We start from the raw sequence: 24,098 nt of genomic DNA, 5'->3' as shown, positions 1-24,098 counted from the left end.
CAGTGCTCGAACAGGAAATAAATGGTTGCTTGCTTGCACCTGGAGAGAGAGAGAGAGAGAGAGAGAGAGAGAGAGAGAGATTCAGGATATACCAAAAATGCATTTAGAATCTCGAGGTAGGCGCACGGCAAGTTCTTAGTGGCATTTCAGATAGTACGGTTCACTGCATGAGATAGAAACCTGTTTTGAAAATAGTGCTTATAAAAATGCGAGTCTGCTTAGATAAATGCACAGTATCACTGAACTGAGACGACATTAATGAAGGAAGGCGTAAATAAATGATTATGATGAAGCGAATGAATGAAACTGTCGGGCTAATGAATAATTCTAGTAAGTGGATGAGATACATGGTGAGAGTTGTAGAGATATACAATAATTGGCGTGATGTGAATGAAAAGAGATACATAGATAAAATATAGTGGTTGTAAAAATGTGGCTGAGGCAAGGTGCTGAGATCATAAATAATGCTGATAGTGACATGCATGCGTAGATCTCAGGTGGCCCGTCTGACGAGTGATCAGTAATGTTGATAGGGGGCTGGTTGTGTGGAAGACAGATGGCGTCGTGGCTGCAAGAGACAGGTGCTCGTGGCATTTGAGACAGACGGTGGCATTGGAAGTGGTGACATGTAGGACAGATGATGACATGACAAGAGGCGATGGTATATTAGATAGATGGTGGCATAAAAGACAAGAGACAATGATATTAAGAGACAGGTGGGGCCATAATAGACAAGAGACTATATTATACGACAGATGGTGACATACAGTAAAAGACAAGAGGTAATGGTATATGGGAGAAATGGTGAAATAAAAGACAAGAGATTATGTGCTACTTCACAAATGTTGACATAAATAGGTGGCGGTGGCATAAAAAGATGTTGATGGCATTTAAAGCAGTTAGATGTGCGCTGCGAGTGTCAGGTGGCCAGTGTGATGCTTTCTACAGTGAAGTTTTCCTTGTACCACAGACTACTCAGGGAGGGATCTTTCAGCTGCAGGCTCAAGCGACAACCTCGGATGCTGAACTTTTGCATTGTGGTAGGGAGAAGGTGGCTTTCTTTCTTTCTTTTTTTTACGTAAGAAAGGAAGAACCAAAGGCCGGGAGCCAGCAAGATTGCTTCCTCCAAGAGAAAACAAAAAAATGATAAGAGCGAAATTCAAGACCCATTCCTTTCGAGATGCCTGGACACACTGCGTTTGAAAGACTGGGGATCATAGGCAGTAGGATATACAGGCAGAGGGAAACAGTTCCAGAGTTGACCTGTTGCATACATGAAGGCCTGGGAATAACGGTTAACTCTTGCATTAGAGAGTTGGACAGAAAAGAGATGAGAGTTTGTTGCCAGACGAATGCTACGTGCCTGCCGTAGTGGTGGAGGGATGCAAGCAGACAGTTCAGAGGAACAGTGACCATTGAAGTAGCAATAGAAAAGAGATAAAGATGCAACAATGCAGTGAAGGGAGAGAGACTGAAAAGAGCCAGTAAGAGGAGCAGAGTTAGTAAGGCGAAAAGCCTTTGACTCCATCATGTTGAGAAAAACTGTATGTGGGGAGCCTTCCCACACATAAGAGTTGTACTCTAAACAGGGCCGAATAAAGCCCGTGTATAAAGTCAACAACTGTGCAGGGGTAAAAAAGGCACGGAGTCTGCTTAGTACACCTAATCTCTTGGAAGCAGATGGTTGGGGGTGGCTGCCAGAGTGATGGCGTTTTGAGATAGATTGGCTCTATGATATGCAGGCTTCTGTGATGAGACAAAACATGTTTTCTGGCGTTGTCTAATGTCCATTGATGTACTGACACCGTGATATGTCTGCCTCCGAGATGTAATTCAACAGACGATAGCACTACTGTCCCGGATAGGTACGTGATTTTAACTAATACCATGCTTGGATAACGGAAGATTGGAATGTAGACTGCCTTCTTCGTTCCTGTTACTCTGTGTTTAGATTACTGTTCTTGAGGTCAAAGGATCGTAACGAAGGCTCCGGTGGACTTTGTAAAGTATATATAAAAAAAAAAAACGCATTGCGGAAAAGGATGGACATGATAATGCCACCAGTTACCGTGTTCGCTTTGGAGGGGCACCTTTCATCTGGTCTGGCATTATGTCTATAATTCGTAGATTCCAAGTAAGAGAATTTTAACCCTATGACTATGATTATTATTTTTTAAAGTAACTTTTGCTACTCCAAAGGACTGTATTCAAATTAGGAGAGCTACCTATTCGTGAGGGAAATAAATGATGACAAAAAACCAACTTCTCCATATGTTATAGTCATTCTCGAACCAAATAAAATCATGTATATTTGAAGACAATAAAACACTCAAATGTGAAATGGATGTGAAATAGTTTATCCCTCCTTTCTCGACCTCCGACCCCTCGCCTTTGTCTTTGTTTCCCACGTCCAATTTCCAGCACTTCACAATTACAGGACGGAAAACACACACACACACACACACACACACACACACACACACACACACACACACACACACACACACGAGAGAGAGAGAGAGAGAGAGAGAGAGGAGGGAGGGGGGGCTAGGATGACGATGTGTAGCCTATGTACTTATGTAAAAGATTGTGTACCTGCAGTTTTTCACGTTTAATTGGATGATAACGACTTGTGGCTGTTTACTTTTGAACAAACGCTCATTATCAACTGCCATTTTAATCTATGTTTTGAGAGCAATAGAATAACCTGATACGACAAGTCCTCCTCCCCTTCTTACATTCGAGTTTTCCCTTCGTTTGTTATCCACTTCTCTTGAATTTCTTTTACTTTCAACATATAATTTAGGTTTCGTGTTATAGCCACTTTCCTGGATCATCAAGTAGGTTCCGTGTTAAACCCACTTTCCTGGATCATCAAGTATTGAGTGCCATATCCTAGGAATTAGTGTAATAACGCAGACCGCAGACTGCAACATGTATCACTGGTAATTCACGCTGACTCTCTCGCAATGATACAGCACTTCTTCCTCATCTTTGGAATTTGTGGGCAAAATGATATTGCTGGCGATGTTGTTAGTTGGATTACTGGCTTTTGTCACCTGCCCCGAGCCATCACCCACACCTCAGCCCTCCCACCCAACCCCCCCTCACACCTCAGCTTTCAGTATCACCCCAACCTTCCTTCACACTTCAATCTTTTCTCACATCCCAGCCCTTCCCACCAACCCAGCCCACTCTCACCCAGCTCTCCTTCACACCCTAGCCCTCCCTCATCCTCCCTAGCACCCCAACTCTCTCTCACACCCAAGCCCTCCCTCACACCTCAGCACTTCCTAAAATCCCAGCCCTTCCTCACACCTCAGCACTTCCTAAAATCCCAGCCCTTCCTCACACCCAACCCCTTTTCATACCCCATCCCTCCTTCACACTCCATCCCTCCCTCACACCCCAGCCCTCCCTCACACCCCACCACTCACATCACACCCCTCCCTCGCACCTCAGTCCTCTCCCTTACCCCAGCCCTCCCCTATATCCTAGCCCTCTCTCACACCCCAGCCATCCCTCACACCCCAACCCATCTGTCCCCTTCACCTCCAACTCTCCCTCACACTACACTTCCTTTTTACCTCAGCACTCTCTTTCCCAAGCCCTCTCTTGAACCCAGTTTTTCCATCCACACCTCACACACACACACACACACACACACACACACACACACACACACACACACACACACACACACAAAGAACTGTCGACCACCAACATATTTTCAATGACAAAATCAGCTCGTCATCTTGGCTTCATATTTACATGTTTTTCTTATTCTAAAAACAGCATGTTGTGCTTCTCTCTGAAAACAGCCTAGTTCCGTTTCCTCTAGAAAATAGAACGTTAACTCAACGAAAATTGTTTACTTGCTCTCTGATAGCAGCATGTCTCACTGAAAGCAGCATGTTAGTTTTGAATGTAGTCAAATATTCTCATCATATCAATATATTCTAACGGCATTTACCTCAAGATGTAAGTCCCTGGCACAGTAAAGGCAATGTAGTTATTTATTTTTTCCTGCGCTATCATAGGTTCCTCTTATCATACTAACTTACTGGGTGTGCTTTGGGCATAATTAAAAGTTCTGGTGGCCCGAGTGTCAGGAAGTTGTTTCTTTCCCTCAAGCCCACAGTTAGGGGGGGAGGTACAGTCATGCTTACTAATCTCTGACCAGAGACGCGCGTGGCGGGCAGTGTTATGATCACACACGAGCCACGCATTCGAACACAGCCTCTGCACTACTGGGCGGAGCAAAGAACTGTAACCAGATGATCTGAAGCGTACTACTCCTCATATCATTGATATTACCATATTCTTATGGTTTCTCCTCCATAATATAATAATCTGTGTTTATTGACAGGGACCGACATTTCTTCGATCAGTCTGCAATTTAGAAGTTTCCAAGAATAAAAAAAAACATGTGCCACGATATGTGGGTATTGGCATCATACAGTATATACCGTAATAATTATATATGAATTAACGGCATTAACTGGTACACATTTTGACCAGAGGGGGCATGCAACTAAGATGTCGCGTAGGAATAGGACAACCATTCCCATTGGATGACAACGGCATAGATATAACTAAGACTAGATGCCGCATCGCCCATTCTTCAGTACAGCGGCTATGCGCCTGTGAGGCCGCCATCTTGGAGAGGTCAAGCATGTAATAGTGGGGCTAATTTTAGAGTGAATTCAGACTACGAAAATGAATGTTGTTGGGGTGGTGGTGATGGTGGTTATAATTATGTAATAGTGGGGCTTGTTTTGGAGTGAATTCAGACTATGAAAATGAATGTTGTTGTGGTGGAGGTGGTGATGGTGGTTATTGTTGTGGTGGTGGTGATGATGGTTATTGTTGTGGTGGTGGTGATGATGGTTATTGTTGTGGTGGTGATGATGGTGGTTATTGTACTGGTAGAGGTGGTTGTTGCTGTGGTGGTGGTGGTGGTGGTGGTGATGGTGGTTTCTGTTGTTGTTGCTGTGGTGGTGGTGATGGTGGTTTCTGTTGTTGTTGATGTGGTGGTGGTGGTGATGGTGGTTTTTGTTGTTGCGGTGGTGGTGGTGGTTATTGTGTTGGTGGTGGTGGTGGTGGTTGTTGTGTTAATTGTGGTTGTTGTTGAGTTAGTGGTGGTTGTTGTTGTGGTGGTGGTGGTTGTTGTGATGGTAATTATAATGGTGGCTGTTGTGGTGGTGATTGTAGTTGTTGTTGCTGTTGTGGTGGTGGTGGTGGTTTATGTTGTAGTTGTTATGGTCGTCATTGTTGTGATGGTGGTTATAGTTGTTGCTGTTGTTATTGTGGTGGTGGTTGTTGTGGTGATGGTTATAGTGGTGGTGGTGGTTGTTGTGGTGATGTTTTTTGGGATTGTTGTCGTTGTTGCTTTGTGGTGGTGTTGGTGATGGTGGTGGTTGTGTTGGTTGTTGTTGTTATGGTGGTGGTGGTTGTTGTGGTGGTGGTTGTTGTGGTGGTGGTTGTTGTGGTGGTGGTTGTTGTGGTGGTGGTTGTTATGTTGGTAGTTGTTGTGTTGGTGATTGTTGCATTGGTGGTGGTGGTTGTGGTGGTGGTGATTGTTGTGGTGATTGTTGTTGTAGTTGTTGCTGTGGTTGTTGATGTGGTGGTTGTTGTTTTGATGGTGGTTGTTGTTGTGGTGGTGGCTATTGTTGTGGTGAATGTCGTTGTGGTTGTTGTTGTGGTTGTTATTGTGGTTGTTGCTGTGCTGGTTTTTGTTGTGGTTGTTGTTGTGATGGTGATTGTTGTGGTGGTGGTTGTTGTGATGATGGTGGATGTTGTGATGGTGGTGGTTGTTTTTGTGGTTGTTGCTGTTGTGGTGGTTATTGTTGTGGTGGTGGATATTGTTGTGGTGGTGGTTGTGGTGGTGACTGTTGTTGTGGTGGTGGTTGTTGTGGTGGTGATTTTTGTTGTGGTTGTTTTTGTGGTGGTGGTTGTTGTGGTGGTGGTTGTTGTGGTGGTGGTTGTTGTGGTGGTGGTTGTTGTAGTGGTGGTGGTTGTTGTGATGATGGTGGTTTTTGTGGTTGTTGTTGTGGTGGTGGTTATTGTTTTGATGGTGGTGGTTGATGTGCTGGTGGTTGTGGTGATGCTGGAGGTTGTTGTTGTGATGATGGTGGTAGTTTTTGTTATGGTGGTCGTTGTTGTAGTGGTGATTGTTATTGTGGTGGTGATTATTATGGTGGTGGTTGTGGATGTTGTTGCTGTTGTGGTGGTGGTGGTGGTCGTGGTGGTGGATGTGGTGTGTTGGTGGTAGTGGTTGTTGTTGTTGTTGTTGTGGTGGTGGTGGTGGTGGTGGTGGCTGTTATGGTGGTGGCTGTTATGGTGGTGGCAGTTATTGTGGTGGCTGTTATGGTGGTGGTAATGGTTGTGGTTCCTGGTTCACCTGAAACGTGAACTCGGTGGACTGCAGACTTAAATTTCTCCTCTGCAACCCACCATCCTCCTTTCGGAGGATAGGGAAGCAGCTGAGGGACGTTTGCATAACCAGACAGTTGAGCTGCTCGTGCTACCGATGTCACCATAGCACAGTGCTGTTGCATTTCCAGGTAAGTAGTGGTCAGCTTTGACGATCGTCTGGAACACGACATCGTCTGCCTCGACCGTTCCAAGATGGCAGCGGCGCAGATGCATCTAAAGTAGCGTCATGTGGCATCTAGGCTTATTTATATCTATAGGCAACGCGGTCTGTTATCACTAGAGAAAAACATTCAGTTCAAAGTAGTAGTAACAGTAAATTTTTGTCAATGATGTAAGTATTGTAAAGCATTCTTACTTTGAATATGTGTTAATGCCGGCTCCTGTGGCAATCGTGGATATTTCTCTGCTATCACCTACCAACAGCTCGGTTAAAGGCTCGCCTCAAGAAATAGGTCAGTGAAATAATTAACAGATTAATAAAACACAGTATGAAATTCAAATATCATCACGCACTCATTATAGTCTAAAAATACCCAAATTTGTCTATTTCTTACCATGCATAATTATATTACCTGAGAAAGTAATATAACATGTGAAACAACAGTGCTTCAGTGATGCTTAGAAAATTGTTCATTGAAGCACTAAACCTTTCTGGAACGGTGGTGGAGTGTGTCTGACTGTGTAGCCTACGCCTGGCCACGACGTTGGCTAACTCTCTTGTCAGAGATTAGTGATCCTGAGTGTACCTTAGTTACAAGTATGTGACACGGAGAAACTGTTTTTACATGGTCGTGGTAGGTTACCTGACTGTCATCTGAGAATCCGGAGTTCGATCCCAAACGCAGAAAGAGAAATATAGTTTGTCGATTTCCTTGTATCATTACAGGTGTCTCTCATTATTACAGAAAGTGATGGCAATTCCATTTGCATGAAATTCGTGCGAAACCTTATAAGATATTAGAGGATTGAAGAGGTGGAGAGTGTGGAAATGTATGTTAGTGACAGAGGTGTGAGGTGGAGAGAGGGTAGCCTGACAGAAGACAAGATGACATGGAGACGATTGTTTGTGACCACATCACCCGGGATTATGGCGTCATACTATAGAGAGACGGATAGATGGATAAATAGATTGATGGTAATCCATGATAGTGTGTGGACATGTGCAGTCACTTACAATGACTGTAGAACCATGATGAACCATACCTGTTTGGACAATACGTCATTGTTTATTTCGCCTTCAGACATTTGTGTGTGTTTTTGAAAGGTGAGCTGCTGCATGCAAAAAGAATCACTGTCCTCCTCTTTGGGACACGCGTAGTAATTAAGTAGTTCAGTTTTATTTCATTACAGCGATGAGTACAAACTAATTTAGTTTTATATGAAGTTAGTTTTAATTTGTTTAGTAACTGGTGGCTACTGTCAGGCTCAAAAGAAAGTATAATAGTTCAGAGCCTTTCCCGTATATTTGTAGCTAATTAAATGTTTGCCAACTGTGTATCTTTTAATTGATCTCTCTCGGGGTATGCCCAACCTCAGACCTACAATGCTATAAATGATTAATTTACCAAAGATTAACACATACTGACTACCTTGACTGATGCAAGCAGGAGTAAGCCCTTGTCTAGTTAGTTATTTAGCCATTTACTTTTTTCAGGACTGGCTAATTATGTATATCATAATATTTTAACTCCTGTTGTTATTACTATTATTATTATTATTATTATTATTATTATTATTATTATTATTTATTATTATTATTATTATTATTATTATTATTATTATTCACTTAAAGGCCGCCTTCGTCAGCCTTTCCGCTCGATGTCAAAAGGCAGAAATGAGTTATAACTCTGGAACCGGTGGCCTGATTGGACTGGGAACTGTTTTCTTCTTCAAGGTACAGCATTTTAACGGTACCTTGCTGTAACAAAAATTGCACTATATGCGCCGATTGTTGCTGTGTTATGGCAACTCCAATGCCCACAAAGAAGGCGATCTGCATAAAGGCCGCCTCCAGCGGCCTTCACTCAATGTTAAAAGTCCAAAATGCGTCATAAATCGGGAACCGGTGGCCCGAATGGATTGGAAACTGTTTTATTCGTCAAGTTAGAACATTTCAGCGGTACCTCGCTCCGACAATAATTGCGCTAGAATGTGCCGTATTTGCTGTGTTACGGTCACAAACGGACAAACCTACAAACCAACAAGCATACAGAAATCGGGTCATCATAATATAGATTATTATTATTATTATTATTATCATTATTATTACTATTATTATTATCATTATGATTATCATCATCATTATCTCTTTCTCCTGTAGACAATGAAGGCATTTGTTTGGGCGTGTATGAGCTTGATGGTGGTGGCGATGGTGTGTGTTGGGAGGGCACAAGGTAGACAAGTGAGGTTAAGTGTTCAAGAGATGGCCGCACACTACCTCTCTTCCCAGAGCCAGTTCTCGCCCTTACTACAGGAAAACATAAGGAGCAATCAAGAAGTGGTCAGTCGGCTCAAGAGGGCCCTTAATGTTATCGACACTCTGGGCAGAAGTCAGTCCTCAGGTACGTTTGATTTTTGTCACGTTTATCTGCCTACCTGCCTGGTTTGATATATTCATTCCATACCACTGCATCCGTCAGTACTTTTATCAACACTACTGACAAAACCTGGTCGACTATGGTAAATATTGCTACCAGGTCTTTTATATATTGCACCATTATACAGCACTTCCACTTTCTTGGTTTTCTTTTACCACAGACTTTTCCTTTTATTACCTGTCATACCACTGTCTTCCAACGCATTGTGTACATTCGCCTGAAACTAAACTCATTTTGAATATTGTTTTTTTTTTAAACTTTATTCCATTATAATGATAACTTGTGTCGTTTTAAAGGTTTCACTCCTCAATACCTGCATAAAGCAAATAATTGTCATCATCCCAACAGCAGTTCCTACCCAAGTATATGCTGAGGTTGTCTAAACAAAGAGAGAGAAACGATTGCCCACTGAAATGGACCATACGGTCATTCACACTGCATTCACACCTTTGGAGCTCTGGCTCCACCTCCCAAGCAAAACAACTTGCACATATTTGTGGTTTTCTTCGTAAAAATCCTTCTCATACAGTTGTCGGATATAGAAAATCAAAAGAAGAGATGCCGAACCCTGTCGTATGCCTCTGTTGAACGTACATAAGAGCACTTCATCCTTCCGTTTAGAGCCCTTGTCCATACTTTCCTCAGCTTCATACTTTAGCATCTCACACACTCACTGACCGCATCCATCCCCATTCTTCTTGACTTACCACGCCACTTTCTACCTTCAAATTCACACATACTCTTTTCATCACCCCATCTTTATACGGTCTTTTTATGCGACCTTTTATTTACAGATTTCGTTACTCAGTGAATTTCACGGATGCCTACTTTTTCTTCCTATCAGCTCTATCATCCTGCACTCTGTCGTGAGTAGTTCCACGCCCACTGCTCTCACTCGTGACTACTTGCACTCATGACAAACCAGAATCTCACAAGCAATGATTAACACTAAAATTCTTTCATGCAGTCTTCTTGCAGCCGCTATGCTTAGTTATTTTTTTTCCTAACGAGTCCTTCGAAGCACCGATCATCCTTCTACCTTAAGACACTGTACTCTTCACACCCTTTATACACTGACATTTCTTTTACTGCACCTACATGCTTCAACCCTTTCACCAGTTCATGTTCTTTTACTCACCAGTACATCAAAGTGAAAGGCGTTTGCTGTCTGAACAACCATCACTTACTTATATCTATATTTCCTTTCAAACCACGTTCCTGAGAGACATTCGCAATATCTGCCCAAAACTGCATGGATCCAGTTCACTACACATAAGCAGAACACCATTTTCACACATCGGATTTTAAATATTCCGCCCCTTACTACTCATCACTAGTCACACTTCCTTTCCACAGTTCTAGTGTTGACCCTGGCCATAGCCATCTTAAAGTTATTTACATTATATGATAATTTCTCATCCACCTGTACATATGTAAAAGATTCGTTATTCTCTCTTATTCGTATTCATCTTGTTCGCGTTTTCTCGACCCATATAATGCCGTAATGATTTTATTCGTTCTCACATGCATTCTCTACCATCTTACTACAATTCTTGAATCCATATTCTGTCGTTCCTATAGTCTCCCTGTCTGTTAGTAACAAGATATGCTGATATCTCCTTTACCTTCTCCGATATTACTTAACCATATACCATTTCCACATCACTCAGCAGACTTTTCACACGATGAATTGGCTCACCTTTACTTTTATATCAATCTTACCAATACACATTGTCATCTCTTCAAACTATCAAAGCTGTATGCCTTTTGCTTGTCCAACGTCCTCAGCGCATTCTTCATTTCTGCCAGTGCCATATTCTCAACCATCGCACTACTTCTTTAGTCATCACCAAAACCATTCATGCTTATCGCCACCCATTCATTACCTTTCGATAAATTCTTCCATATTCTCCCTATTTCCATTCCATTTCTTAGCTTTTTCCTCTTTCTTCTCCTTCATTTTCACATTTCTCATACCCAAATACGTATTTATATCTCATTCCAAATCTTTCCTATTTTCAGAAAACTTTATTCTTCTAACAGATTCATTTTTTGTTCACTAACTTCGTTAAATATTTCTCACTTGTAGAATGCTTTCTTTTTCTTTTATCATGATTACTTGCATCCACTCGCAGTTGTTTATAGAATACTTTAATTTTCTTACATTTTTTTTTTTAACCTCTTCTTATATTTCTTACTTATTGTGCATTCTCTCTCTTTCATCGTAACTCCTTGCGTCCTCCGTCAACTGTATTCAGAGCACTTCAGTTTTCTTAAAAATGCATTATTCTACTAACCTCTTGACATATTCCTCTCTCGTAGTATAATCTTTCCTCTCGTCAAAACTATATCACTTTCCGTATCGTTTCCCATTTTCATAGCACAGTACTTCAGTTTTCCTGCAGATTCATATTCCTTTCTTTTTTTACTAACTTCAAATATCTCTCACTTGTAGTATATTCTGTGTTGTTTTTCATTATAACTACTTCCTGCATCCACTCCCAACCATTTTCAGAATATTTAAATTTCTTACAAATTATCTTTTGCTAACTTGTTCACACATTTCTTATTTATAATTTTTATAGTATATTCCCTCTTTCACCATAACTCCTAATTGTGTCCATCTTCAACTGTTTTTTTTAGATTTCTGTACTTAATTTTTCTTTGGTAACTTCTCACATTTCATATTGTAGCATATTTCCTCCTTCCATTATAATTCTCTGTCTTCAGTTCAGCCACATCTGTCAGTTTTCTTCCACCGTTCGTTCTTTCAGCATCCTACCCAGGTATCCTACTACTTGACACCCTTCCAACACCACACAAGCTTTAACATTTCTACCCAAGTCCGCCATGCTTGCACGCCACCATTTTTCCTGATCTACTTACCTGCAGTTCATTAGACTTTAATTCTTCTGCTACCATTTGCTCAGAGTCATCTCCCATTGTTTATCTCGCTTTTTTCACTTTCCATCTCTATCCGTGATTACTTTTCACACCCTTGTCTCCCCTGCTTCTCTGTTTCACAGTGCATACCACAATCTTAGGCCATAGACTTTATTCAGCAATGGACATGCTATTCAAAATGAAGTGATTCCAGGGGCTCTCCAAAGCTTAACCAAATTGTCTGATAACAACAAGATTAAAATGCACAAAGACGCCATTGCAGTGAAGTGTTATGTTAGACACATGTAAACACTGTCTTCTCGCCGTTTCCTTATCTCAGACATCCTTATCTTTACAGGCACATGCTCAGAGTCCTTTAGCCTATTTTTTGCACTGTGTATATTTGTGACTTTGTGCACTTCATTTGGTTGAATTACTGATTCATAGCATTCTTTCTTGATACGTGTCCTTAACCCTTTCAGTCCAATTACTTATCTTTTATTTTTCCTTCTACCAAAGGGCTGTTTATTCGACTTGGGAGAGACTTTTTGAACTTGAGGGGTTAAACATAGCCAAAAATTATCCTTTTAGTACAAGAGACCCCCTTAAAGCTGAATAAAACTTGAGGTAACAAGAATGAATTTGGGTTACCATCTGTTATCGTCCTCCCCTGGCACTTCGAAACGATCCATTGCATCATTCTCAAGGTCTATGTCAATTCTTCCACTTAGATTCCCAGCACAAACACTTTATATTCTTCTTTGTCATGTGTTCTTTCACTCTGTACTGTAGACAGTACAATGTATTTTTCCACACCTACGTCATCACTCGGGTCATATGCAAGAAAACAGAGTCACTTCAGTGATTTCCAGATAAAATTTGGCATGCATGCACCTGAGCTCATACATAATCTCGTTCAATCCTTTCATCCATTTTCATTGTTCATTAATTGGCCCTTTACTCCGCACATTCAAGCTCATACCTAATCTGATACATGTCACACCTTCCTATTCAGGCAATTTATTTTCTGTCATCTTTGTCTTTCGCAGCTCCATCACATCGTACCTTGATAATTTAAAAATCTTCATTGCTTCCACCTTTTGCATTCTTTCTCCAGGCCTACCGTGATTTACAGGATCCAATTCAGACACAGAATCCAAATCCAAAGCCATCTGGGTGCGACGAAATACCGAATCGACGGTCATTTACTGAATCGGCACTTTCAACTGGAAAACATTATATTTTTTAACACCCTATAGCTTCATACACACCTAATGATCTGAAATCTTGCCAAAATTTGTTGTTTAATATAACTCTTAGTAAAAAAAAAAATAAAAAAAAAATAAAAAAAATAAAAAAAAAAGATTCAGAGCACAAACGTTAAAGTCAGCGGAAGTGTTTCGCCTATAGCTCGACAACTCGCCTTGACGGATTTCTCTTTTGTGTAAATAATGATTTACAACGCAAATACATTTATTTGCACTTTGAATCAATATTTATGCAAAACAGATGTCCGTCAAGACGAGCTGGTGATCTAAAGTGGAAGTACTCACTAACTAAAGCACGCTTTAGCTCTGAAGTATGATTTTTCATTAATAATTAATTTAAGCACAACTTTTGTACCAGCTTTAAGATAATTATGTGTGTATGAACCTATACGGTGATAAAAATGATAAAATTCTTCAATTAAAAGTGCCGATTAGGTGCCGCTTCGGTAAATGAACGCCGATTCGATATTTCGTCTCCTTGAAGCCATCTGGACCGTCTCAATGAAGATTTTAATTTGAAAGGGAAACTTACCGGTAGTTCACATCACCCTTTTAACCTGCCTAGTACACAGGACACCTGAGGACTGTATTGTTTTTTCCATAGCCCCATCTAAGTGTATTGAATACTTTTCTGATAAACAAGAAATTTGGTTCGTCAGTCAGTGTAGAACCACTTATAGGTAGAGTACATTACGTCAGGTAAGTGGATAGGGGACACTCACATGGTACCATGAAATAAATATATGAAAATAAATTATTGCTACAATCTAACTGATTTTCAACTTGATATTAAAGACAAGGCTAAGGGATATAATGGGGTGATAGATTACTCATATATATATATATATATATATATATATATATATATATATATATATATATATATATATATATATATATATATATATATATATATATATATATATATATATATATATATATATATATATATATATTTCCTATTATTCTTACTCCTCGTGGTTACCGTTTCGTTACTAATTTATAATATGCACTGTAATCTTTTATACTCTCGTTCTTTTAGGGATGACGAACAATAAAGATACTCATATGAGAGCGCTGATAAGTAAGATCATCACGCTGAGCCAGCATTTGGAATCTCTCCAGAAAACCCTTGACCAGATCACTGCCATCCTTACTGACAGGACCGGTAAGTAAGTCTAAGGGGAAACATAGCACGTAGATAGAATATGTAAGTTTTTTATCATCTAAATCTATTTAATGATGGACTGTTGTTTATCTGTATATGGAATTTATCCAGCTACTGTGATACTATCGTGCAAAAGAAATTTGATGAAATTTTGCAGGAACAATCCCTAGTTTACCACTGTGGTTTCAAGGCTCCAATAATATATTTTATTTGTAAAATTATCATAGTTACACCTCAATAGCTTGCTTTCTGCAATGGATCCAAGTCCATTTTCTTCAAGCCTTACCACATATTAGCTCTCAAATTTCCGCAAAATAAAGTGTAACAGACCAAACGAGCATAGGCTGCTGTAGGAGGCTTTACACAAGTAAACACAATTGAGATTTCATTAAGATGTCTTCACCGGTGGTTTCAACTAAATATTCAAGGAGTCAAGCATTGTCACCTTTGTAAAATCTTACATGTTATCTTCTAGAAATAATCTGAGATTACATTCCAGGAGTTTCGAATAAACTAAGGCATATACACAACATCCATTTGGATCATTGTTATTGGTCAATCGTCTGTCAACGATTGGTCATAGGTTCACACCCTTCACCTATGGAATTTCTCTTATCCTGAGTAATCCACATGGCATTGACCAGCATCATACATAAAGGACCTCGGGATGAAAGGATAAATGGAAATGTGTCTAAATCCGTCAACCCAAGGAGTTCTCCGAAGCTGAATAAAATTAACAAGCTTTGGCGAGAAGGCATTGCAAAATACGCCTTCCAACTGAACGGTTGAATACTTTGAAATCAAATTATTGTAATCTAAAGTATAGCCAAATCAAGCTAATATTAAGCAGCCGAAGGCATGTCATATTTATGAACCAAGAAACATTGTCCACGATGAAATAGTCACATTGAGGAGATTGTCAAGGCACCAGCGATAAATTCTTAGTAGTCTAACCTAATGATGAGTCTCAGCCTGGGACTTGGATTCCAGCTGCACTTTTATGCAGACGACCAACACTTTATAATCCAGATTTTTCACAAGGTTACTGATGCTCAGCTAACCCTACAGCAAACTGGGACAACTAGCGGAACCTTAGTTTTAAGAATGATGGGACAGCGTTAAAGCCATGGCCCATTAAATTTGTTATTCATCACGAGAGGCTTAGGGTGCTAGGCGCTGCGTTAGACTGAGTTGGGATGCAGCAGTATCTCAGCCTCCACAGGCATATTAGCTACCTGAAAGACCGGGCAGGCAGCAGAGTTGGAGTAAGCACTCTCCAGCCTCAAAACAGGTAGTGGGTATAAAGTCGTCCGACTTCAATATTTTCAAATAATCGGAGCCCTCACTGACTGATCACGTCGCAGCCATTCCTGAAGCCAAGGTATTCAGGCTGGACGTCATTCAAGTCTGTGCTGTGAAACTAATGCTGGGAGCTCATATGCGGACCAGGATTGCGTAGATACAGGTGATGGGACAAATACTGCAAGTGTCCATTATGGGGTGGTGATGGTGTGGGATGCCCTCTGTGGTACCACCGATTTAGCCGAGCGGCTCTGCTCCCCGATTGTGCAATCATCCCTCGGCCCCTTCCCTGTCCTCTGCACAGAAGATGATGAACTGCAAGCGTAGGCAATTTCAGCCTGAAGTTAGCTGAAAGCAACAACAACAACAAGCATGCATCCTTCATGAATTATAGTCCAGCAGAACACTGCATCCTTATTACCTGCATGGCCTCCTGGGAGCGAGGTAACAAATCAAAGCGAAGAGTGACAATTGCAGCATAACGAGTGGCCATTTTAGCAAAAAACAAAAACAAAAAAGTATCACAGAAGTAACTGAGACAATCAACAAACAGGATATCTTATGCCCTCTTGTCCATGCACCTCACACTCTTCACTGAACATGCATTCTCTTGGAAGTCGACATCTATAAATATGAATACGTGCATTACAGCCACATAGTAAAGTCGATCTGCAACGACACACATCCGGCAACAGGCAAAGATTACCATGAAGGAAGTTCAGAGAATAGGATGCAATTATTATTTCACTGATGGGTCAGTTATTATAATGACAGCTAGAGCGGAGTGGAGCAGCCTTCAAATGGAATGGAAACACATAAATCTGGAGGACTTCAGTTGACTGCTTTTCGCTCCAGACAGACTCTCCACCATTCTGTATGCTCAGTGACACGTCCCAGCATACAGCAGATATGACATAACTATGTACACTGTCTCTTTGAACTCCACTGAGCGTTATCAGATCTAGTCAAATGAAAGACGAAGTCTGACATCAGGCATCCCATCTGCCATGCACTTTTTGGCCACTCCAGTCACATAAGAGGGACAGGAAAAGCAGCAGCAGAAAAAACGGCTAAAGCAGCCGGAGGACTTGCCTTGCTGACAAGCACCATCCATCCAACAGTGTCGCAGGTCAAGACCTCCACAAAAAAGAAAGCTGCAGAGCTGAGTTATGACCATCACAAGTGATAGTAGCTCTTTGCAACCCATTATCAACATACAAGTTCGCCAGAACACCCTCAGAGAAATTAGAGCCCGTTGCACAGGCTGCTACTTGAATACATATCCTACATAAAAATGTGCGCCAGGAATGACAGAACATGTCACCACTGCTGAGAAAACACTAACGAGCCGCAGCTGTGCTACTTGTTGCAGTGCCGTTTTAACTGCAGCGGTGAGGCACAGGTAAAGGATATCCACCACCAACCCAGTCGACACTCAGGCCACCACCAGAGCAATCCAGTTAATAAAAACTGTGAAGATTGCCAGAAAAACACCATCCAAGTCTTCTAGTCTCACACTCCCTTTACTGTACAGTAGGTGCATCTCCGCAAGCACGGTCAGACTACATTCTAGCTGATTGGCTGTTTCATCATACTCCCGGAATGCATATACATCCAGAATAACAAACAGCAGTGGTTAAACTTTCTTTGCAGATGGGCTTTCAAATGCCAAGGTCACAAGTCTGACTATCAACAAATCATATACTTAGGTGGCTTGATGGATTGAGTTAATGAACATTGATTAACTGACTGAATGATTTATTGATATATAGATATTAGTAGATATAGATCACTAGATTGATATGTAAAAAAAAATACGTGGATATGCAGGACATATAGATACACTAAATTCGTTAGTGATGTCTTAAGAGCTTAACTGGGAAGATATTACAAAGATGTCCCTGGTTTTTCAACGCAATTTAGAACTGTAATCTCTCTCTCTCTCTCTCTCTCTCTCTCTCTCTCTCTCTCTCTCTCTCTCTCTCTCTCAAAAGCAGGAAAAAAGACTAGCATCAACCTAGCTTCCTTTCAGATCCAGACTCCCAGCATTCAGTGAGCCGTGTGCCGTGTGACCTGGAGACTCACTTCACCTGTGATCAGTCCACCTGCCTCCCTTTAGGCCTTATGTGTAACGGCATAGTGGACTGCAACGACGGCACGGACGAGGCGGTCCACTGTGTACCTGGCGGGGTAAGTGACGGTTATGTCTGGGGAGAGAATGTGCTGTGAGCTGTGGGTGATAGAGCTGTGGGTAGATTGTGATTAGTGGTGTGGTTTGTGCGTGAATAAATTAGGTCTGGAAGACGAATGACGTAGTTTTGGTTGGCGAGAGAATGAGTCGCGGAGAGGGAGAAAATGGAGTTCCCCCGAGCTAAGCCCTGTATTGGACTATATAGCCCCGCTAGGGTTACAGGAGGGAGCTACCTCTCCCGACACGGCAGCCAGGGCGAGGCTCGAACTTGCAATCCCCCGATTACAAGTCCAGCGCGCTACCACTGTGCTACCGCGCCCCCCTCGTGGAGAGGGAGTGATGGAGTTGCGGTTGACTGGGGAGTGTGTGATGGAGAGTGGGTGACGAAGATGTGCTTGGTGAGAGAATGAATAACAGAGTTGGTGGTGAGAGTGATTTGTGGAGGGTCAGTGCCGTGGTTGTAGCTGGTATGGGTAGATTATGGGTAGCCTAGTGGCTGATGTGTGAATAATGAGTTGTGGAAGATAGTGAGAGTTGTCGATAGACTGAGGGTAGTGATTGACGAGTGACTGTTGTAGGTAGATTATGGTTAGTGGTTGGTGACCGAATAATGAGTTGTGAAGGGTGAGTGACTGAGTTGTAAGTAAATTGAGGTTGTATATTCGTTGGCTTGGGATAATTCGTAAGACATATGAATCAGAATGTTAGGGTGAGTTACAGGGTTATGGGATTGAGAGACAGGGCTGTGGCGTTGAGTAACAGGTTGTGGGGTTGAGTGACAGGGTTGTGGGGATGAGTGACAGGAATGTTGGGTTGTGTGACAGGGCTGTGGGGGTGAGTGACAGGGTTGTGGGGTTGAATGACCGGGTTGTGGGGTTGAGTGACAGGGTTGTGGTGTTAGGTGACAGGGTTGTGAGCGTGAATGATGGGGTTGTGGAGCTGTGACAACTGTTGATAGATTGCGTGCCATAATTTCGTTGATTAGAACATTTCCTAACAAATCTTCTTCAAAGATTTATTAACAACGCCGAAGACTTAGCTACTGTGAGCCAATACATGTTTATGTATAGATGTATGAGTGCTAACAAATTATTTCATCCGTGCCAGATTCAGTCTGGATCAAAACTCGTTCAATGTTTTGTAGGTCAGGGAAGATATGTTTCTATTTTTGGTGCAAATCGAAAAAACGTGAAGGTTACGGGTCAAGGTAAAAATTCTTGTTTCGTATATTTTGTGTGGGAGCAGCAAACAGTTACCCGATTCTGGTGCAGATAGACCAAAGATCAAAGACACGGGTCGAGATAAAACTTCGGGTGAAGCATTGGTAGGTTTCTGAGCACTTTTTTTTTTTTTTTTTTTTTTTCAGTAAAAGTAGTTTAGTTTATTTCACCTAAATCACATCGGTAGGACAGTGGCTTTTATACACACTTTATTCTTGCTAGCTCCAGACGATTTTAGTTAGTATAGGAAGAGCTTCTGGTACTGGGTAAATGAACAACAAATCTAAACCCTCCAGTTCGAAAACTTTATCCTTAGCTAAATATAATAGGCGGGAAACAGACGAATGAGGTTGATGGTGGTAATTTCATCCTGTAAATAATGCACACTATTTTAATGCTGAACGGATGCAACATACTTGAGGATATTAAGGTGCCATTCGCAAAATAAGTCCCTAGGAAGAGATGCTATAAATTCTCCTATAAGCTAACGAAACTATGGTATGTACGATATGTTTTCATGTACTTTTACAGTGGTCCTTCCTTCACTTATTCCACACATGACTTACTGTTGCTCAGGTCACTTTAGGTATCAGGAGCTAGAATGGACTTAGAAATACAAACAAAGGAAGAAGAACTGAAGAGGAGAAAGTGCTTAATGGGACTGCAGTTGGTTGGTTGGTAAAGATTTGTCACCTCTTACTTTAGTGTGGACACGGCCAGATGAAACCCGTCAAGGAGTGGAGAGGATTCAGACATTCCGAATCAATAGACTGCAAGGAACTGATAACCTTGATCTGAACCAGCATATGAACTAGACAGCGATCTTTGCGTTTACACCGGGGGCATTATTATTATTATTATTATTATTATTATTATTATTATCATTATTTATTTATTTATTTATTTATTTATAGCATCATGGTTGCAACATCATACTTTCTCGTTGACATTATACAAAGACTTTTATAATTTGACTTTTCGGTCATTAAGGTATCTTCATTAATATTAATTCATTTTTTTTCTTTTCAGTGAGAGGGAGGGGTAGACCGAGGATGAGGTGGAGGGATGGAGTTGAGAGGTATATGAGGGAGGGGGGGGTGAGTTGGGGGGAGGGTAGTCTTATGGTGGGTGACAGAGCGACTTGGAGGCGTTTTGTCTGCGGCCACCCTTTGCGGGATTAGGGCGTCGGGCTATAGATAGATAGACAGATAGAGTTCTGTAATTAGACATCGTTCTCTGATGAGTATATTTTTCCATTTAATAAGAACTAGAGGTCAAACTAAGGATGAAACTGAATGTTGCAGATATCGTGTGGTCCAGAGGAGTTCAAGTGTGCGTCAGGTACCAAGTGTGTTCAGCAGACATGGCGCTGTGACGGGGACAACGACTGTAACGACAACAGTGACGAGGTTGACTGTGATAAGGTAAGGTAGACTACTGTAAGACGCTTTCTACAATCACAGTTCTCGAATTCTCTTAGTTTAGCCCACTTCAATGACATTTCTGGAATGTTATCGTTCTGTGTAGTCTTTTCAGTAGAGTCTCAGCTTGGTACTGTAAGGGACACATCCTTTGATTTTAGTAGGTCCCCCTCCACACACACACACACACACACACACACACACACACACACACACACACACACACACACACACACACACACACACTTTTTTTTTTTTTTAAATAACAGAACAGGGGAAGGAAAAGCAAATGAGTAAAATAAAAAAATCCATTCACCAGATTACTGGTGTCCTCCATTCATAAAAAATCTTTAACAGTTGGACTTAAACAGCTGTAGGCTGAAGTTTGGAGGGAAACGACTCTGGGGAAACGAGATCCAGAGAGATGCAGTTCGGGGAATGAAAGAATTCTGAGAGGCAGACGTTCTGCAATATGACTGAGTGACGTTCTAGTCATGAGCGCTGCCAGATGCCCGTGTAGCACGAGGGAAGGGATTGAGAGGTGGCACAAGGGACACAACTTCGTCTGAGCATTTGCCATACCTGTAAAATAATGCAAGGGAGGCAACATTCCTTCTTACTTGTAGGGGAGGTAGTTTATTTATAATAGCAGGGTTATTAATAATTCCAGCAGCATTGTTCTAAATTTTGTTTAGTTGTTTTATTGCAACCTCTCCACATCCACTCCACAAGGGTGAGCAATACTCAAGCTGAGAGCGCACATGACTCTTACAAATTAATGCTAACTGCTCATCAGTGAAGAAGTTACAGACCTAAGACTACTAATACCAAGTCGGATCACTTCCGTCTAAAATGGGTCCAAGCTGGCGCAGGGGGCGGAGCATCGGAGTAACGTCAGCTTGCATGAAACCCAATTTCATTTGACGCCTGACCGTGGTGGTGAGTGGATGTATGCTGCACTCTCCAGATCATGACACATTTTCAGTCCGAAGTGAGGGAAGGGACTGAGATGTGTGAAGGAAGGCGTAGGGATGTGAGGGAACCTACTGCAATATTATACGGTTAAACGAGTCCACACTTCTTCCCCTTCTTCGTTTTCCCTTATTATAAATGTTTAATTTGAGTCTGCCCTTTTATACATTTTCTGTTACTTAATCCGACTGACGCCACATACAAGCCACGCCTCCCTGCGCACTGAGGGAAAGTGAACCGATTTGGTATTACTAGACTTAGTTACAGGCTCTGTACAATACTCCAAGTTTCTTTGAGGTGGTTTTAGCAAGTGATCTGACACGAAAGGTCCAGCTGAGGGCATTGTTAGGTGAGACACCGAGAATTTCAGTACTTTTGGAGATGGGAATATTAGTAGTTTTGAAGGTAATATAGGAATCTGGCAATATCTGTCTATTAGTACATTGTATATACTTGCATTTACTAGTATTAAATGAGACAAGGCTGTTTTGTCCCCATTCATTGATCGTAGATAAGTCTTGATTTATGGAGATGACTGTAATGAGTTGAGAGTTAGAGGTATTAGACTTTGTAAATGGGTGTCTGAGTGTGAATAAACTATGAAGTGTTGAGTCATCTACATATGAATGGATGGGATTGTGGATGACAAATAAAACATCAATAATATGAACCAGGCACAGGGCTGGTGCCAGAACTGATCCCTGTGGCATGCCGGCATTAATTGAGTGGAAATTGGAATATACATCTACTTTTACTCTTATTTTCCTGTCACTGAGATATGAGGAAAGCAGAGGAAGAAAAGACGTTAGTCCATAGCAAGGGAGTTTGGACAGCAGCGAACGGTGCCATACTCCGTCAAAAGGATATGAAGGGTTACTGCATGAGTTTCTCCATGTACTGTAGGTCAGTTGGCTGATGAATGGTATGAGTCAGGAGACTATGTCAATGGTGGATCTTTCGTGGCGGAAACCATATTGTCTATCACTAATTAAGTTGCTGGATTCATGATGTTTAACTATGTGCTTATTAATTAAAATTGCAAATACTTTACCAAGAGAAGATGTGACAGCTATTGGTCTGTAATCAGACGGGTCAGAGGAACTTCCTTTCTTTGGAATTGGGTGGATACTAGCTTCTTTCCATGAATTAGGGAATGAAGAAGTACGTATGAATAGTCTGAATAATTTAGCTAGAACAGAGGCAAGTTCTGGGGAACACTTTTTCAGAACAACTGGAGGAATTCCTTCTGGTCCTGAAGCTTTGTTAGTAGGTAAATTGTCTAGGATGGATTTTACGTGTCTTGTCAGAATTTTTACAATTTCGGGAGAGTCAAGTTCTCGTACTGGAATGTTCTGGCTGACTTCCTCAATGGTAGAATTTCTGGCAAATATACTGGCAAACATATCTGCTTTCCCACGCGGGTCATTTGTAATGTTGCCATCTGAAGATTTTAGTGGGGGAATGGATGATGTCTTGTTATAGTTATTATTGAAAGAATTGAGAGTTGACCAGAGTATTCTATTGTCATTAGAGTTGTTAACTAGTTTTGATGCTTGATTTTGAGGAAAGTTTGATTAAGCAAGATTTATTACAGCTTTTGCATGGTTTCTAGCAATTTTAAATTGAGAGAGTGATTCAGATATTTTTTTTAAATTTTAAGTAAGAGTTATATGCTATTGACTTTTGAGCTGTTGCTCTAGCACAGTTGCTATCAAACCATTATGGAGAGTTCGATCTTTTAGTGAACTGTTGACATGGTATGAATAAATCCACACCAGCTAGTATTAAGTCATTAATGTAAGACTGAGTAGAACTGGCATCACTAGAGAAGAAAGACTGCCATGGAATGTCAGCAAGATAATTTCTAAGTCCATCCCAGTTTGCCCTATCAAAGTGCCATCAGCTCACCCTGACAGGTTCAGAACGGGGAGGTTTGTGGGAGCTAACTAATGATGTTTTTTATGAAATTGTGGTCAGAGGATCCAAGTGGTGACAGTACCTTTATCCTGTACTGATCTGGGTTATTTGTCAGGAATAGATCCAAGAGATGGGCATTATGGTCAGGGTTATCTGGTATTCTGGTTGGTTGCTTTACCAGCTGTATGAGATTAAATGATTCTGCAAACATCTCACACTCTAGACCAGCATCGTCAGTCCTGGCAGAATATAATAGTCAATCACCATTATGTACGTTAAAATCACCCAAAAAGGTAACTTCGATGGTGAGGGCAAGGTTAAGACTACTCAGCTGAGTGGATATGGAGGCAATATACATTCATACATATATATATATATATATATATATATATATATATATATATATATATATATATATATATATATATATATATATATATATATATAGACACACATACACAGGCTGTCCGCGGAAGAAAAGGAAATAGCTTTGGGAAATGATAGATAAGGGAATTCTAAGAACAAAAATGTTGTAACTATATGTGTCTAAATCTCAACCGTTGCAGAGATACAGTTACTGATGACCTAATGGGTGAATTACGACGAGACCATTTTTGCCCATAAGGTCATTAGTAATTCTGGCTCCGTAATGGATACGATTTGGCCACATGTTGACATAACATTTTCTGCTTACTGTTGTACTCTCTCATCTCTCACATCC

At 41.1% G+C, this 24,098-nt stretch overlaps 1 protein-coding gene across 1 annotated transcript in view; it reads left to right on the top strand.

The window, feature by feature from the left end:
* The first annotated feature begins 8,860 nt into the window (after positions 1–8,860).
* The window catches only part of LOC145413683 (uncharacterized), a 131,486-nt gene continuing 116,248 nt past the window's right edge, over positions 8,861–24,098 (top strand). Inside the window, exons 1-4 of the mRNA XM_080283338.1 lie at positions 8,861–8,999; positions 14,229–14,354; positions 17,689–17,846; positions 20,372–20,491. Of these exons, the coding sequence (XP_080139464.1) occupies positions 8,861–8,999; positions 14,229–14,354; positions 17,689–17,846; positions 20,372–20,491 (543 nt within the window). The remainder of the gene's footprint in view (positions 9,000–14,228; positions 14,355–17,688; positions 17,847–20,371; positions 20,492–24,098) is intronic.

Source organism: Coenobita brevimanus, chromosome 97, assembly GCF_032717465.1.
Source record: "Coenobita brevimanus isolate Jiangsu-jjx chromosome 97, ASM3271746v2, whole genome shotgun sequence".
NCBI lineage: Eukaryota > Metazoa > Arthropoda > Malacostraca > Decapoda > Coenobitidae > Coenobita > Coenobita brevimanus.
This window is presented reverse-complemented; position numbering and strand designations above follow the sequence as displayed.